Raw genomic sequence first — 15,201 nt, 5'->3', positions numbered from 1 at the left:
GATTATCTCTGAAAAATAAGCAATAAAATAGCAGAGAGGCTTGCGTCTAGGGAAGAAGAGGGGCTCTGACAATAGGAATGAGACTGGCTGGTCACTTGGTAACCTTTGAGTTTGGGCCACATATATTCACTTATTTAAAAAAGCTTGAGGCTATCCATCTTTCGAAACACGATCAGTGTACTTTTTGTGTATGTGATAGTTTCTCTTATTGTTCCTTTCATCAGTTTGGATTTATATTGTTGTACCAAGTGAAGTCAGGATCTGAATCTATTTTTCTTTCCAAACAGTGAATTGATTCTTTCCTATATTACTGATTTCCTTCATTCATAGGTATGTAACCTGTTCATGGATTTTTCCTTGCGACAATCTCATTCTTGTTCCAGGATCACTTTTTAATTATTAGAATTTTATAGTTTGTTCATAGCTGATAGATCTGGTTTTCCTCCCCCTGGTACTATTTCTGAAATACTCTTCCACGTTCTCAGATATTTATTATTCAGCTTAATCTGTTACTTTAAAACTTCATGCATGTGTGCTCTGGGAGCTATGCTGAACTATGGTTCAAGTCTCAGGAATATCAGTGTCTAGGTTTTTTGTAGGACTTGACTTTTAAAGAGTGATCATCAGTTCCTGTCCTCTTTTCCCCCCGCCCCTCCTGAACAAGAAAGTCATAAAGCCACTCAGTGGAACAGAGCAAGGCAGTCAGCAGCAATGGTTTTAGGGGGTGTGCCCTAATGGACTAGCAAAGGGACCCCAAGTGGAAGGAGGAGTCATTCAGTCATGGGGATGGTGCTGGGAGGCTGGCACAGTGTTTCAGAGGGCGTGCACCTGAGAGGCAGCTGGCAGGGCATTCGAGCTCTGCTGGTGTCAGGAGGGCACATACACGGGAGGTGGGTAGGGCATCAGTGGGAAAGCATTACCACGGGGAGTTGACCTAATTAGTATGTTAAGAATAGTGAGGACCAAGTGTCTCTCTGTTGGAGAAGGGAGTTACACTATAGAAAAGAAAAAACTAGAATGAACCCTGAAGTGTCTGATTGGAATTGAAGATATTGGGTGTATCATGATTTGGGGTATATATAGGAAGATACAGAAATATGGTTGTGTGTGTACACATATATTCCCTGGCTCTGTTTATTGAAAGGGTCTGGGGGCATCTGGGTGGCTCGACAGTTAAGCATCTGGCTCAGGTCATGATCTCCCTGTTTGTAGGTTCAAGCCCCACCCACGTCGGTCTCTATGCTGACAGTGTGGAGCCCGCTTGGTTTTCTCTCTCTCCCTATCTCTGCCCCTCCCCAACTCGTGACTCCTTTGTGCTCCTCTCACAGTAAATAAATAAACATATAAAAAGAAGAAAGGAAAGAAAGACAGGGTCTGGAAGCAGCCATAGCCTGTAGCAATGGGAATACCTGGTGTCCAGAGCTTGACTTATGATACCATTCTCCACCAAGGAGCACAATTAGGGTTCCTTGGAGGAAAAAGCCGATTGCAGGGCCAGGGCAGGAAAAGTACAAGATGAGCCTCTTGTATCCAAAAGCAAGGAAGTGCTCAAAGAATTAAGTGGTTTGGTCAAAAGGACACAGAAGCCAGTTTGAAGGGGCTCCTAGTGGTCAGATCTGGAGCAAATCGAACATCTAAATAAATAAAACAGTAATATTGAATAAAATAGGAAACCATGAGTCCGTGTTAATGTAAATAATAAATGAATAGATTGAACATTTGAGGATATTTACAGTATCAAAGTCCTTTCCCACAAAATAATGCTTATTATTCATAAAGGGAGGAAGAGTGGCTTTAGAGTGGAGAAACCTGACAGATACCACTTTAATCCCTAACTTGAACTTGATGAGTGAGGGGGTCAGTCAGAATTAGCACACAATAGGCTGTAGCAAAAGAACACAGCCTAGCCTTGTTACGTTCCTGCTGTGAGGAAACATCAGACAGACCCACATCGGGACCATTCCACAAACTACAGGGCCTGACCTCTTAACACCATGAGGAGCTGTGGTGGCAGCTGGGCCTTTGTGGTGAAAAGGACACTTAGGAATTAGCTGCCAGAACTTAAATGGGCTCTGAGGATTAGGTATTAACTTTTCAGTGTTAGTGTCCTGATATGATTGCAGTAGGGATGTCTTTGTAGGAAATGCTAATGTCTTACCGGGTGTTGGGGTGTCAGAGATGAGTTATTTATGGTTCAGAAATAGATTTTTTACCATATTTGCAACTTTTCTATAAGGTGGAGATTTTCGGAGGAGAAAAACTACGAAGGAGCCACTTTTAGAAATTTGGCTCCTGGCCAAGATGACAATTAAGAAGTGTATGTCTGACTCCTTATTACAGCTTTTAGGGTTCTCCTCAATGATAATCACAGAGACGTGCGTGTGTGTGTGTGTGTGTGTGTGTGTGTGTGTGTGTGTGTAAGTCCTTTATAAAGGTGCTATTGAAGCTGTTCGTGAAGAATGTAAAGGAAGGTGTGATGCCAAAAGTCTCAAATTGCCCTTTCTCCAAATTTGGTCACTAGAAATAACCTTCATTAAAAATCTTACATAACTTTTCAGAAATTTTCTGTGCACGTACATGACTTTGATTTTATGCATTTGTGTATATTTCCTACACTGTGCACATTGAATTATCCTATACAGACTTTTCTGCCACTTAATCTTTTCATTAAATATACATACATGTACACATTGGTACATGTAAAAAGACTGCTGCTTCTTTATTTGCTACATAATCTATTTTTAGTTGTATCATAACTAATCATTATGTTTTATGGCCGTTTGGAGTCTGAATATTTTTAAACTGCTACACCCAGTATTACAGGGAATGTCCACATATGTTTCTTAACACATTTGATACATTTATCTGTAAGAGAAATTTCTAGAATTGAAGTTGGTCATAAGTTATACATTTTTTAATAAGTGATGTTTCTAAATTCTAAGGAGGTAGCAACGCTCTACACCCCAGAAGCCTTCCTTATGTTTGTATCTCTGCAACCACACAGCAGACATATACTCTCAATCTCTCATCTTTGCTAGTCTCAGAGAGGAAGACTTTCTCATTTTAGTCTGTAGTTGAGTCTGTATTTAGTCTGTATGTGCACTTTCTTGTGAATGGTTTTTTCAGTCCTCCCCACTTTTTATTGGTCTTGCTGATTTGTAAGAGTTATTTGTTAAAGGACCCGTTTGTTGCTACTTCTTGGCCGTGTAGACAGTTTAATTTTTTTTAGATAGTCAGATTTATCAATCTTTTCTCTAATGGTTTCAGAGTTTTATATCCTGCTTGGAAAGATTTTCCTCTTCAAAAATTTTATTTTTAAAAATGGTTTATTGTCTAATATTTCCCTTAAAAATGTTTTGATTTCTGTGGCTAGCTTGTAGTCTCAACAGCATTATTGATAGGCTGTCAGGGCACCTCATTCTCAGTTTGTGAATTTGTGAATTTTAGATTAGGATGATTATCATTCATGTGATTTAAGAAAGGTAGCGATGATAAAGGAAGGGGGAATTATAAGTGAGAAATAGGAAATGAGTTTATAAGAGAAGTAGAGATTGGGTTGGCACAGGACACTGCATAAATACCATTCCAGATACACTGTATGTTAGGAAAATGAAAATATGCCACTGAAATGTACATTGGGGATTGGGTAATTTCTGTTGTGTCCATATATAATCTTGTTTTTCTAATTTAATATGTTAGCTTCTAGCCAGTTAGATTTGGAAACAAACATAGGTGTAATTGCTGTCTTGTGGTTATACGTTGCTGAACCTTGACTTTAGTCTGTATTCTGACTTCAAGCCTGTGCCTTTCTCTCCGGTTTGGCTTAAAGGTACAGCACCGTATTCCCACAGCAGACATGCGGTTGATTTTTGGACTGGTAGTCGGTGTCCAAGCTGTCTCTCGGGACTCAAGTCTTGAATTAAAGGTGTGTCTGTCTGTCTTTGGACCATTTGGTTTGTGAAAGTAAATGGGTCATAGGTTCTACCACTGCCCTCAGGTCTCGGTCCCCAGTCTCAAGTAATGTGTGCAGACTTGGGAATTTAGATCAGCTCCTCACTTCGTTTGTCTTCCATCTCATCGTTTCTCATTTGTCTTCCTATTGAATATTTATTTCCACATCTGCATACCAAGAAGCAGTTTTGCCTAATGTACAAGGTGACTTTGGTCTGTAAGGGTCATCTCTTGATAAGGTATTTAATGACTTGACAGTTAATCTGAATGACAGGTTAGGAACCTTGGGGAGAAATTTAAGAATTTTAAATGAGTATTTAAAGTGTTCAAAAGTAATGGAAGTGGATTTGTATGTTGAGTAGGGTGATGGCTTTATGTACTGCGTGAGTGTCATAACCTTGACGAACTAGTAGTATTCCCTATGAGGAAAATGACGCTCGAAGGCTAAGTAACTTATTTAGAGTAGATCAGCTTTTGGGGCGCCTGGGTGGCGCAGTCGGTTAAGCGTCCGACTTCAGCCAGGTCGCGATCTCACGGTCCGTGAGTTCGAGCCCCGCGTCAGGCTCTGGGCTGATGGCTCAGAGCCTGGAGCCTGTTTCCGATTCTGTGTCTCCCTCTCTCTGCCCCTCCCTCGTTCATGCTCTGTCTCTCTCTGTCCCAAAAATAAATAAACGTTGAAAAAAAAAAAAATTTTTAGAGTAGATCAGCTTTTATGTGGTGGAGCTGGTATCCAGATCCTTGAGGAAACTTTCCATTAGTTTCTGTGATGTAACTATATCCCTTATTGCAAGGTCCGTTTTGTAGAGAAGACTTGAGTTTGAATCTTTTAATTACACTAGTAAAAGGTGAGGAAAGCTGATTTTCAAAGATAACAGCTTAGAATCATGGGAAGGATACACAGTGGAGTGAATCATCAGCTAGTCAGGCCTTGGGATGTAGTAATACTTGTCTGACCAGACACTGCATTCCATAGTTTCCAGGACTCCTAGCACCCCAGCTCTTAGGTTCAGAGTGTGGGAAGGCTCCTCCATGTACAGCCATGTGATGAAAAGGAACACCTGTGAAGAAGAGTAAAGGAATTGCAGTTCTTATCTGGCAGAAAGATAGCTATTGGGCCACTTGGACAAAAGGCTGAAATAACTTTTTTTTTTTTTTTAATTGCCAGAAGTGAAACCATGCCACTAGATTATAGAAAATTAAAAATAGGGGCACCTGGGTGGCTCAGTCGGTTAAGTGGCCGACTTCGGCTCAGGTCACGATCTCGCGGTCCGTGAGTTCGAGCCCCGCATCGGGCTCTGTGCTGATGGCTCAGAGCCTGGAGCCTGTTTCAGATTCTGTGTCTCCCTCTCTCTCTGCCCCTCCCCCGTTCATGCTCTGTCTCTCTCTGTCTCAAAAATAAATAAACGTTAAAAAAAAAATTAAAAAAAAAAAATTAAAAATAAGCCCATTTACCAGATATTTGCAAATAAGTTTAACTTTTATTCACTTCTTCCTATGGGAAATACATTAGAAAATAATATTCTTTTCCTCAGAAAAAAGTATTTTTTTTGTTTGTTTATTTTGAGAGAGCGCATGCACACATGCAAGCAAGGGAGGGGCAGAGAGGGGGAGAGAGAATCCCAAGCAGGCCCTACGCTGTCAGCTTAGAGCGCTTGGGGCTCGAACTCACGAACCGTGAGATCATAACCTGAGCCAAAACCAAGAGTCAGACGCTTAACCGAGTGAGCTACCCAAGCGCCCCCAATGTCCTTATAATACTGAATTAAACTGCCACATAAATTTGCCTTACAGTCTAAACTGAGACTCTTGTGGGTTTATATTACGTGAAATTAACACCTCTCTTTTCTTTTATGTGCAGGCAGCTATTTTCAACTTCATCCCAAGCTTTTCTACAGAGTCAGAAAGTGCACAGCTTCTTTCAGTCCATATCACCAGACCCTCTGCACAGCCTCAGTAAGCGTCTTCTCCTCTCTAGAAATCGGATGTGTTCTTGCTTAGCGTTCCTGTTTCACTGTGCTGCCTTGTATGGGGCTGGCAGTTGAGGAATAGCGGCCTACGATTAAGAAACGTGTAGTTTTCAGTGAAATTGACACTGCAGTTTTACAGAAAATAGTGTGTCAAAGCTAAAGTCACAAAACAGACTGATTGCAAGGGAAAGGCCAGCTGTCTCCATCTCGTGGACATACTGGGTCCCCCAGGGCCTTGTCACCTGGTGTACAGGCTTCGGAGGTGCTGCCCTGCCGGGCACGGGGGGGGGGGGGGGGGTGTCACCTCTTAGAATCTGCCTATCCTCCCGGGTCCCGTGTTCCCGTAGTGACCTCCGTAGCCTCCCTGGCTGGAAACCGGGCGTTACTCTTTCCACTTCTCCTCTTCACATTCAGTCATTTACAGGCCAAGCCATGCCGGACAGGGGGTGCCTTCCTTTCTGCCCCTCCTTACCAGTCCGTTGTGGGCTGTTAAGCCTTTCTTCCATGCACACCTTGCACGAAGCCTCCTCACTCATGTCTCCGGTTCTGGTTTCTCACTTGACTTTAACCTACGCCAGGATTACCTCAGGGATCAGTTGGTTAATCCTCTCTTCCAAACCTTAAAAGTTTGATTTGAAATTCAAGCCCTGCCGTGAGTCTCCTTGTGCCTCATTGCTAGTCTCTCAGGCTCTGGCTGCTTGAAGGCTTGGCATCTACTCAGTATACCTGCCATTTCCTGTCCCAGTGTCTTGGCTCATTCTGCACCTGAACTTTTAAATGTCCTTCCTTTTGGCACAGCCTATTAAAATCACACCTGTTTTAAGACCCAACTGAAATATTACCTCCTGAAGATTTCCCCCATTTTTTTCCTTCTGTTCCTGTAAGTTGCTTTTGCCCTCATGTTTCATCCTTCCTCACAGTCGGCCTTATGTGTGCTTCTATGCACATCTATCTCAGCTGCCTTTTTAAACAAATATTTTGCCAGGAACATTGATGTGGGCTTTAGGAGAATGTGCTAACTTAAAGCACAGCCATTATGGCAAGTGGCTGTTTATTTTTTTAACCTTTCCTTCTGCTATCAACAAAGTCCTATTTTCTTGTACCTAAAGAGGAAAGAAAATGCATATTTGCTCATTTTGAGGTGGAAGAAAGAGAATTTAGAAAAAGTAATATGATTGGATATGATAACGGGTTAACTTTTAAAGTTTCTCTCTCTCTTGTGTGTATGTGTGTGTGGGGGGGGTGAGGGTGGGAGATTCTTGATGACTAGTTGATGAGACGAGATGAGTGACTCCACGGTTAAATTTCTGTCTGAACAGTGACAGTAGCTGGTTGTTTTTTAAAGAGAATCCTAATCACCCTGGAGCTGTATAGATCTAACAGTCAGTGCTTTCTTCTGCTTGAACCGAGTGGAAGTACTTTTTAAGGAATATCTATAAATAGCGTTTGCTTAACACATGCCGAAAACACAAAGTTAAACTTTTAATTCCGATTTTAACAGGCGACCCAGGAAAACTGGCCCAAGTGAGTAGCATATATAAATAAGAGAAAAATCACGAGAGCTTTACAGTATTTAAATTACATGCATGGTGCTAAAGGGAGTAGTACATTGGAAGACCTCAAATTGTTGCAAAATTAAAATGTATTAAAGGACATGTTTTGGGAGTGTGGAAAATGTGGTCAGGATGTCCACATTGTTTCACCAGGGAACACACTGTTGTCAAAGTTCATTTGCACTTTTTTGAAAAAAATGACAGCTCTACCTTTTGTCCCTAGGGATAGACAGTAGTACTTAGTCTGTGTCCTGACACTTGAGAAAACAAATGTTAACTCCTAGATGACTTCAGCGTATCGCGGTCTGGAACCCCACCAGTCTGCACCTTACCTGAGGACTAGTCTGGGGCTTTCAGAATGTGCCCCGTGGGCCACTGCTCTGTAATAGAATAGAAACTCACGGTGGACACTTGAGAGGTTTTGTAGCAGTTGGACATTGCCACACCTGCTTATATTTTATAAAAGGAATGCTTCACAACACATTAGAAATTTGAAAAGCCTTCCCACACCACCGATGTCTGAGAAGCACTAATCTGGTGCATCCCCTCCTATTGCGCGTGAGCCCCTGGGGCTGGTGGAGGTGAAGCCCCTTGCTCCAGACCTGTGGTTTTCATGGGGAGAGCAGGCTCTGTGATTCAGGGTCCCCACTCCCAGTCCAGTGTTCTGTGCTGTGTCACCTTGGTGTTGCAAAGGTCCTAACTAGTAGAAATGTTCTCTTTACCACTGACTCACCACTCTCCTCTTCTTGGGACAGAAGGAATCATTCTGTGTGTTTTCTTTATTACCTTTTTCCTAAAAAGTTAATTGGTATTGAATACTTCCTGCAGATAACTTACAGTCCTCTCTGAAGACTTCTAAAATATTAGAACACTTAAAGGAAGACAGCTCAGAAGCTTCAAGTCAAGAAGAAGGTAAGTGTAGATTCACTGGAATAAGTCATTTTGCCTGATATAGGCACAAGGATAGGCAGACCATTAGAACAGATTAAGGAGCCAAGAAACAGACATATGGAAACTTGGAATGTGACAGGTGGCATTATAAATAAGTGAGGAAAAAATAGACTATTCAATAAATGATGTTGGCTGGCTTTCCAGTTGAAAAAATATTATATAATTAGATCCCTACTTACATCATGCACAAAAATTTCAAGTAAGTAACAAAAGATAAGTACATATAAACTTAATGTAGTATATAAAATGTAAAACTGAACTTTTAAATGTTAATAACCTGGGACAAGAAGGCTTTCTTGACAAAGCAGAACGTGACCGTGGTGGAGATCTTTTTTCTAAAATAAAACTGAACTTGTAACCAAAAAACAGGCAGAAGATATTTACAGGCTATTCACAGTTGAAGAAAGACTATACCCAGACAATAGAAATATTCGTCCAAAAACTCAGAGCATCAGTCTAATTGACAGTAAGGACAAAAGATAAAGATAGTTAATTCATGGAAGAGGAAATGTGAATGGCAATTAAGCAGTGTTTAGCCTCACGAGTAGTCTGAAAAATGCACACTGTGAAAACAACGAGATATCATTTCACGCTCCCCGAGTTGGTAAAACATTTTCAAGTCTGACATTACCAGGGGTATGAAGTAATGGGAGCTCTGATCCGCTGCGGATGGGAACATAAATTGGTACAACTCATTTGGACAGAAATTTGACACTGTGTAGTGAGGTTGGAAGTAATTAATTTCATGCCACCGCCCAGCACTTCTGCTGCTATGAAAATTGTTGTCCGTGTGTTCAGGGGATGGAGACTGAAGTCCTCACAGCAGCCTTGTGTGTAATAGCAAATACCTGGGTATCACCCGGGTGCGGTAAATCTTAATAAAAACACGCAGTAGAATACTTCAGCTAGTTTATCTCTGTAGAGGGAGGAAGTCAAGTGGAATGAAGAAAGGCCTTCAGATATTTCTGTGATATATTTTGTTTCTTAATGAAAAGAGGCAAATATAGTTGACCCTTGAACAACAGAGCGGTAAGGGGCGCTGCCCCCCTTGCAGTCAAAAATCCATGTATAACTTCTGACTCCCCCAAAACGTAACTATTACTAGCCTGCTGTTTGATCAGAAGCCTTACCAAAAATGTAAACAGTTAACACATAGTTTGTATTTTAGATGTATTATGATACTGTATTCTTATAATAAAGTAAGCGAGACAAAAGAAAATGTTAAGAAAATCATTTACATTACAGTAGGACTGTAGCGTGTTTTTGAAAAGTTGCCCCTTTAAAGAGTTTTCTGTGAAAAGTGCTTAGAAGCATTCTGCATGGTCTGGTGATCCTGTCACCGTCACATAAATTAGTTGCGTCATCCTCTTGGATTTTTGGCAGCAGCATTTGGTATAATAATCGTTTCTTCCTCTACCGTAGATGTGTTACAGCACACCATAATCCACAAGAAACACACCGGCAAGAGTCCCCTTGTGAAGTACGTATCTAATTCCTAAAACAATGTCTTTGTACGTTTGTAATTCACTGTGTCACATTTACTTTAATCACTGAGACGTTTGCCTAGAAGTCTGCTGTTTTACTGTTTGCTTGTTACTTGTCCAGCCTTTTCTGTGTCATCTTCCTTTTCTTTCCTTTCTTGCTGTAAGGTGGTTTTATTCTGTTTCTCCGTTCTGTTAACTTTGAGAGTTAGGTAATGTTTTCGATTCTTCTAGTGGTAACGAGGGGTCATGAGATTGTATTCTACATCTTGGACTCTCTAAGGTCTGGTACTAATGGCGCTTGCAGCACTTCCCCTGTGAGGACCTTTATTCGCTGTTATTTCACTTACCCCTCCCACCTTACAAATTGTGGTTGTCCTGTACGTTATTCTCCCTGTAGTTTAGACCTTGTGAAACCTACCTTCACCTGTCACTTGGATTCTGCCGTTCCACTGCCTTCATTCTTTCCCATGTGTCTTAGCGTCCGTCCATGATTGTTTCCTTCCTGCTGAAGGACTGCAGTAGTTCCTGTAGCTCTGTCTGCCATTGATGCATTTACTTTGTTTTTACCTGGGGGGAAAAAAATGTTTATTTTGCCTGCACTTTTCCTGGATGTAGGATTCTAGGTTGGCAGTGACTTTCTGCAAGTGCTTTGAAAGTCAGTTTTTACTGTCTTCCTGTTTAATGCCTTTGGTCCCTCGCATGATAGCCTCAGCCCGGCTCTAGGACGCTCTTCAAGTTTCCGCTGTCCCACCCAAGCTGTAAGACTTTCTACCTTCTGCCTCAGGGCCCTGGCTGATTCTGGGGACCTGGTTGACACTCAGACCAGCATAGTCCAGAAATGCAAGTTAATTTGCCCAGGGGGTCAGCATTCAACTGATGGGGGGGCTCCAGCTTCCTGTCCTTTGGATAGATAATTCTGGGAGGTCCCAGCTGGTTCGAGCCTCTGTTGTTATGTTGGCAACCTTACAAGTAACGGACCCTTACACGTTGGTTTTTCCTCTTTTCCTCTTTCATTCTACACACTTTTTGTTTTGCTTCCTGAGCTCACCTCCCCTATCAACCATGCCAGCCCAGATTCTCCTTCTGGGGAGAACTAACAAAGACAGCTGGCATTCATTGTTTCAGCCTTGTTGCTCTTTGGAAGTGGATGTGCTTTTCACAACCTGATTGCTTTTTAAGATTTTCTCATCTGGTTTTGAGCACTTTTCTAAGATACTGTTTGTGGCTGTCTTTGAATGAATTTCACTTCTTAAGCCTGAAGCCTGATGCCTTTTGATTTTAGAGAAGACCAGGCCGCTACCTTTTCAGATACTGCTTCCACCTGATTCTCTTGTTTTCTCTTCTGAGACTTGGGGTACTTCGTGTGTTAGACTTTCCACCAGGCCCTGTGTGTCTCCTAAGCTTTTCTGTGTTCTCTGTATTTTCTTCTTCTCCAGCTTCAGTCTAGTTTCTTCTGGCCAAAGTTCCTCCTTACTGACTTTGTGTGTCTGCTTCTATCCATTGAGTTCTTTAATTTTTTTTTTAATGTTTATTCCTTTTTGAGAGACAGAGCGTAAGCAGGGGAGGGTCAGAGAGAGAGGGAGACACAGAATCGGAAGCAGGCTCCAGGCTCTGAGCTGTCAGCACAGAGCCTGATGCGGGGCTCGAACTCAAGAACCGTGAAATCATGACCTGAGCTGAAGTCGGACGCTCAACCGACTGAGCCACCCAGGCACCCCACTATCCGTTGAGTTCTTAATTTCAGTTTCTTTTACAGTTCCAGAATTTAAGTGTGGTTCTTGTTTGTATTTCTCGGGACATTCCCCAAATTTCCCATCTTCTTGTAGTCACTGACCTATTAAACACTGTTATTTTAAAGGCCATGTCCAGTAACTTCTGTCACTGGATTCTTTTGGAGTCTGTTTCCGATGTCTGTTTCTTCTGTTTTTCAGTCACATTGCCCTGTCCTTTGACATGCCTTAGATATACACAGTACTTAGCTATCCTCTCAATATCGGGGTTACACTCCAGCTGTGAGTGGCACAGGATGACCATATATAGTGTCTGAAGACAACTTACACTTGTTACTAATTTCCTTAGAGACAGGTGTTATTTATTAGATAAGATAGCTGTGTGATAATTTATTCTCATAGCATCCTTTTTTTTTTCTTAGAGATATCACTAGGCATTCTTTAAAAAACACACACACACATACATACATACACTGAACAAAGGGTTACTATAGCTTCTTCATTATATGAGACAGTATAGGTTTGAGTACTGAGGACAGATTTTCACACCTTACAAACTTCTTCTGATAGCACCATTGGTACAAGTTGTTCTCCGTTGGATGGGCTCACCGTGCAATATTCTGAACAGAACGGAATTGTGGATTGGAGAAAGCAGAGCTGCCCTGCCGTTCAGCACCCGGAGCACTGTGTGGCCTTAGCTGACCAGGTATTGGAGGGTTTTGTTCTTGTCTCCATGCATTGCTGCTCTACAAGAGTTGAGTTCTCTTAAGTATTATTATGTCAGATAGTATAGCTGTTAGACTTTCAACTTAATTGGAATATATGGTCTAAACTCTTCTGACACCTGAAAAAATATCTTGAGATTGCCTTTATTGCTCAGAAAAGGAGTACATTTTAATGCGAATCTTATAATGTTTATTCTAACTAGGGATACATCAAATGGTTCTGCCAGATTTTTTGCTTTTGGAAGAATTATTCACATGTCAGTCACTGTCTTGCTGTTGGTGTTGTGAATTTTGAGCCTGACCGTCCCTCATGAGAAGTTGGATGTAATGTAATGTAATTAGGAAATTACATTGTAACTTAGGAATGTATTTCCTAATTGGAAATATTTGCTTTCTCCAGAGTTGGTGTAATCAGAGCGCAGAATGCTCGCAAGCACCGTAGATGCAGGGGAAGGCTTACTGGTGAGGCTATGGAGAGAGCCACCTTCTTTTCAGAAAATATATTTGTTAACTGATGTTTATTTCTGGTCAGCACTCAGCTCCAAATGTCAACCTTTACTGGAATGTGGTTTTACAAACAAAATGTTTTGAGAAGTTGTATGTTACGTTAGTCATACTTAATGGCCTGTTTTCAGAGTCCATTCAATTATACCTTTACTCTCTCTACTTCAGCGCCTACACCTTTTCTTCTTAAAGTTGATAAAACAGTGTTGTACTTCAGAAGAACACTGTTGAACGTGTAAGCAAATGCCAGTTATTTGTATGTTTTATTTTGTGCTCAGAAGAAAGAATACGGGGCCATTTTAAAAGCAAAATTCAAAAATAGGTATTTTTCTTAGATTAATATTGAGTATCAGAGAATGTGCAAATTTTAGTGGCTCAGGTAGGTATCTTCAAGAAATAGGTTAGAAATCAGAATTTGTTCACAATATATAACTGGGAGTGTGTCATTTTACTGTTTGATAGGAGAATAGAAGGATATCTACATGAGTGTGGGTTAGTTTTAGTCTGATTTCTTTTTATTCTTTCCATTAGCATTCAACTGAAAAACGAAGCTTATCTTCAATAAATAAGAAGAAAGGAAAGCCACAAATAGAAAAGTAGGTTCAATTTAATGTTTCCAGTAATAGGAATTGGTAAGAAAGGCAACATGTAGGCTTTGACTATGGGCATGTTTTGTTTATGTAGAATAAATAGTATTTTCATTACATTTTTATTTCTAGGCCTAATTTTTTTAATTCAAAATAGTCAGCAAATGCAGATGATCAAAATAAAGCTATTGTCAAAATATATTCAGTTTGGAGGGACAAAACTCTCCGAACCGTACACTAAAGGGCGAATCTTGCATTTAGATTATACCTTACTAAAAATTGTTTTACTATAAAAAACAGAATTTTAGTAATACTATTTATTGTGTTCTCTAGAGAGCCTTATAAAAAAATGTCAGTAACATGTATATTTTGGGTTTAGGGAGAAAATTAAGAAAACTGACAACAGATTGAATAGTAGAATAAATGGTATCAGACTCTCAACTTCCCAGCATGCCCATGGTGGTTCTGTGAAAGGTAAGAAAGTTTGTTTTTCTTTCAAATACCCATCACCTACATGTATTTGGCATGATTCCTGTTTTAGTAGCTGTTGAGCTGTGGTGTCAGATCCTGAAATTATACTGTTAACCTTGCACGGACGGGAATAGCAGGTTCTGAATTAAACCATCCTGAAGTATTAATGGAACTGATTTAGGAAGTCGGAAGCAGCCACAGAGGTGAACCTTTCCTTTGCCACAGTTGTGCTTCCCCACCGTTTCCTTCCTCTGCAGGCCACGGGCTCCTCACTTGTCCACTTCTCGAGCCTGTCCCTGCTCCAGAGCACAGGTCCGAGCACCTGGGGGATCCTTTCAGCCCTCATGGAAGCCTGTCCCTGTCCTTGTGTAAAGTCGTTTTTAGAATCTTGTTGACGTTTTCATGTTTTAATGACTGTCCTTTGTGGGCTTTTACGGAGTTCTAGGGGAATGCAGACACTCAGATTTTTATTGTACTAGATTTGTGTAGTTTCCATTTACCTGCTTTTAAGTTTTCTTTATTTTCAGGTTTTGTATTTATTTGAGAAGTGTCCTTTCTGCTGGTTCATTAATAACTTTTCTGTGTTACGTGTACCATTAATAGCAAAGACAAAAGAGAATAAAAGGCTCCTAGACCCCTAGGAGTATGTTTTGTTCATGTGTGTACCTCCCACATTTGTTGATTGGACTGATTTCACAAATTAAGGATTTTTTTTGATTTAAATTTTATGCAAGTATTAGTACATTCAGTTGTGATGATACAACATAAATAACCAGAATGTATATATTTTTTAATGGAGTGTGTTTTTAAACCAGGTACTCGTTCACAGAGATTGAATATTGATACAGGAAATATGGTTACATTTTTCCTCTAAAATCAGCTGGCCAACTTACTGAATTAACTAACTGAACTGTCCTTGGGGAAAAAATGACATGGGGGAAAAAACACGTCGTTTATGAGTATATTGTAACCTTAACTATCTTTGAGGTTTCCTGTGGTGGTGGTGGCAGCTTAAAAGGAGGAGGAAAAAAGCTAAAATAAGAATGGCAAAAGGTCTCTGTCGGCGGATGGTTGAAAATTACTTGTGGCAGATCTCCCTGTCTCTGTTCTTCCTCCTTCCAGCTCACTTCCTGCACTGCCCGCGTATTTGTCTCCTAGGTCACATCCTAAATCGGATCATTCCCCAGTTGAAATTCCTGTCAAACGTATCCCACCTTCAGAAGATCGCTCTCTCGTCCCTCATATGATTTGGGAACTACTGCTCACTGAAGAAGCACA

The 15,201-nt window shown here is 40.8% G+C and overlaps 1 protein-coding gene across 2 annotated transcripts in view; it reads left to right on the top strand.

The window, feature by feature from the left end:
- The window catches only part of ZCCHC2 (zinc finger CCHC-type containing 2), a 63,622-nt gene that overhangs the window by 33,758 nt on the left and 14,663 nt on the right, over positions 1 to 15,201 (top strand). For both annotated transcript variants that reach the window (XR_006963268.1, XM_047086157.1), the window contains exons 6-11: positions 5,810 to 5,904; positions 8,300 to 8,383; positions 9,845 to 9,902; positions 12,207 to 12,342; positions 13,397 to 13,461; positions 13,832 to 13,926. Coding sequence is in view for 1 of the 2 variants with exons in the window: in XM_047086157.1 (XP_046942113.1) it covers positions 5,810 to 5,904; positions 8,300 to 8,383; positions 9,845 to 9,902; positions 12,207 to 12,342; positions 13,397 to 13,461; positions 13,832 to 13,926 (533 nt within the window). In the remaining variant the exon portion in view is untranslated. The remainder of the gene's footprint in view (positions 1 to 5,809; positions 5,905 to 8,299; positions 8,384 to 9,844; positions 9,903 to 12,206; positions 12,343 to 13,396; positions 13,462 to 13,831; positions 13,927 to 15,201) is intronic.

Source organism: Lynx rufus, unplaced genomic scaffold (genome assembly GCF_022079265.1).
Source record: "Lynx rufus isolate CCGP_SWC_20201006 ecotype Redwood Valley unplaced genomic scaffold, mLynRuf1.p SCAF_20, whole genome shotgun sequence".
Taxonomy (NCBI): Eukaryota; Metazoa; Chordata; class Mammalia; order Carnivora; family Felidae; genus Lynx; species Lynx rufus.
Note: the sequence above shows the minus strand (reverse complement) of the source record. Positions and strands in the feature narration are given on the sequence as shown.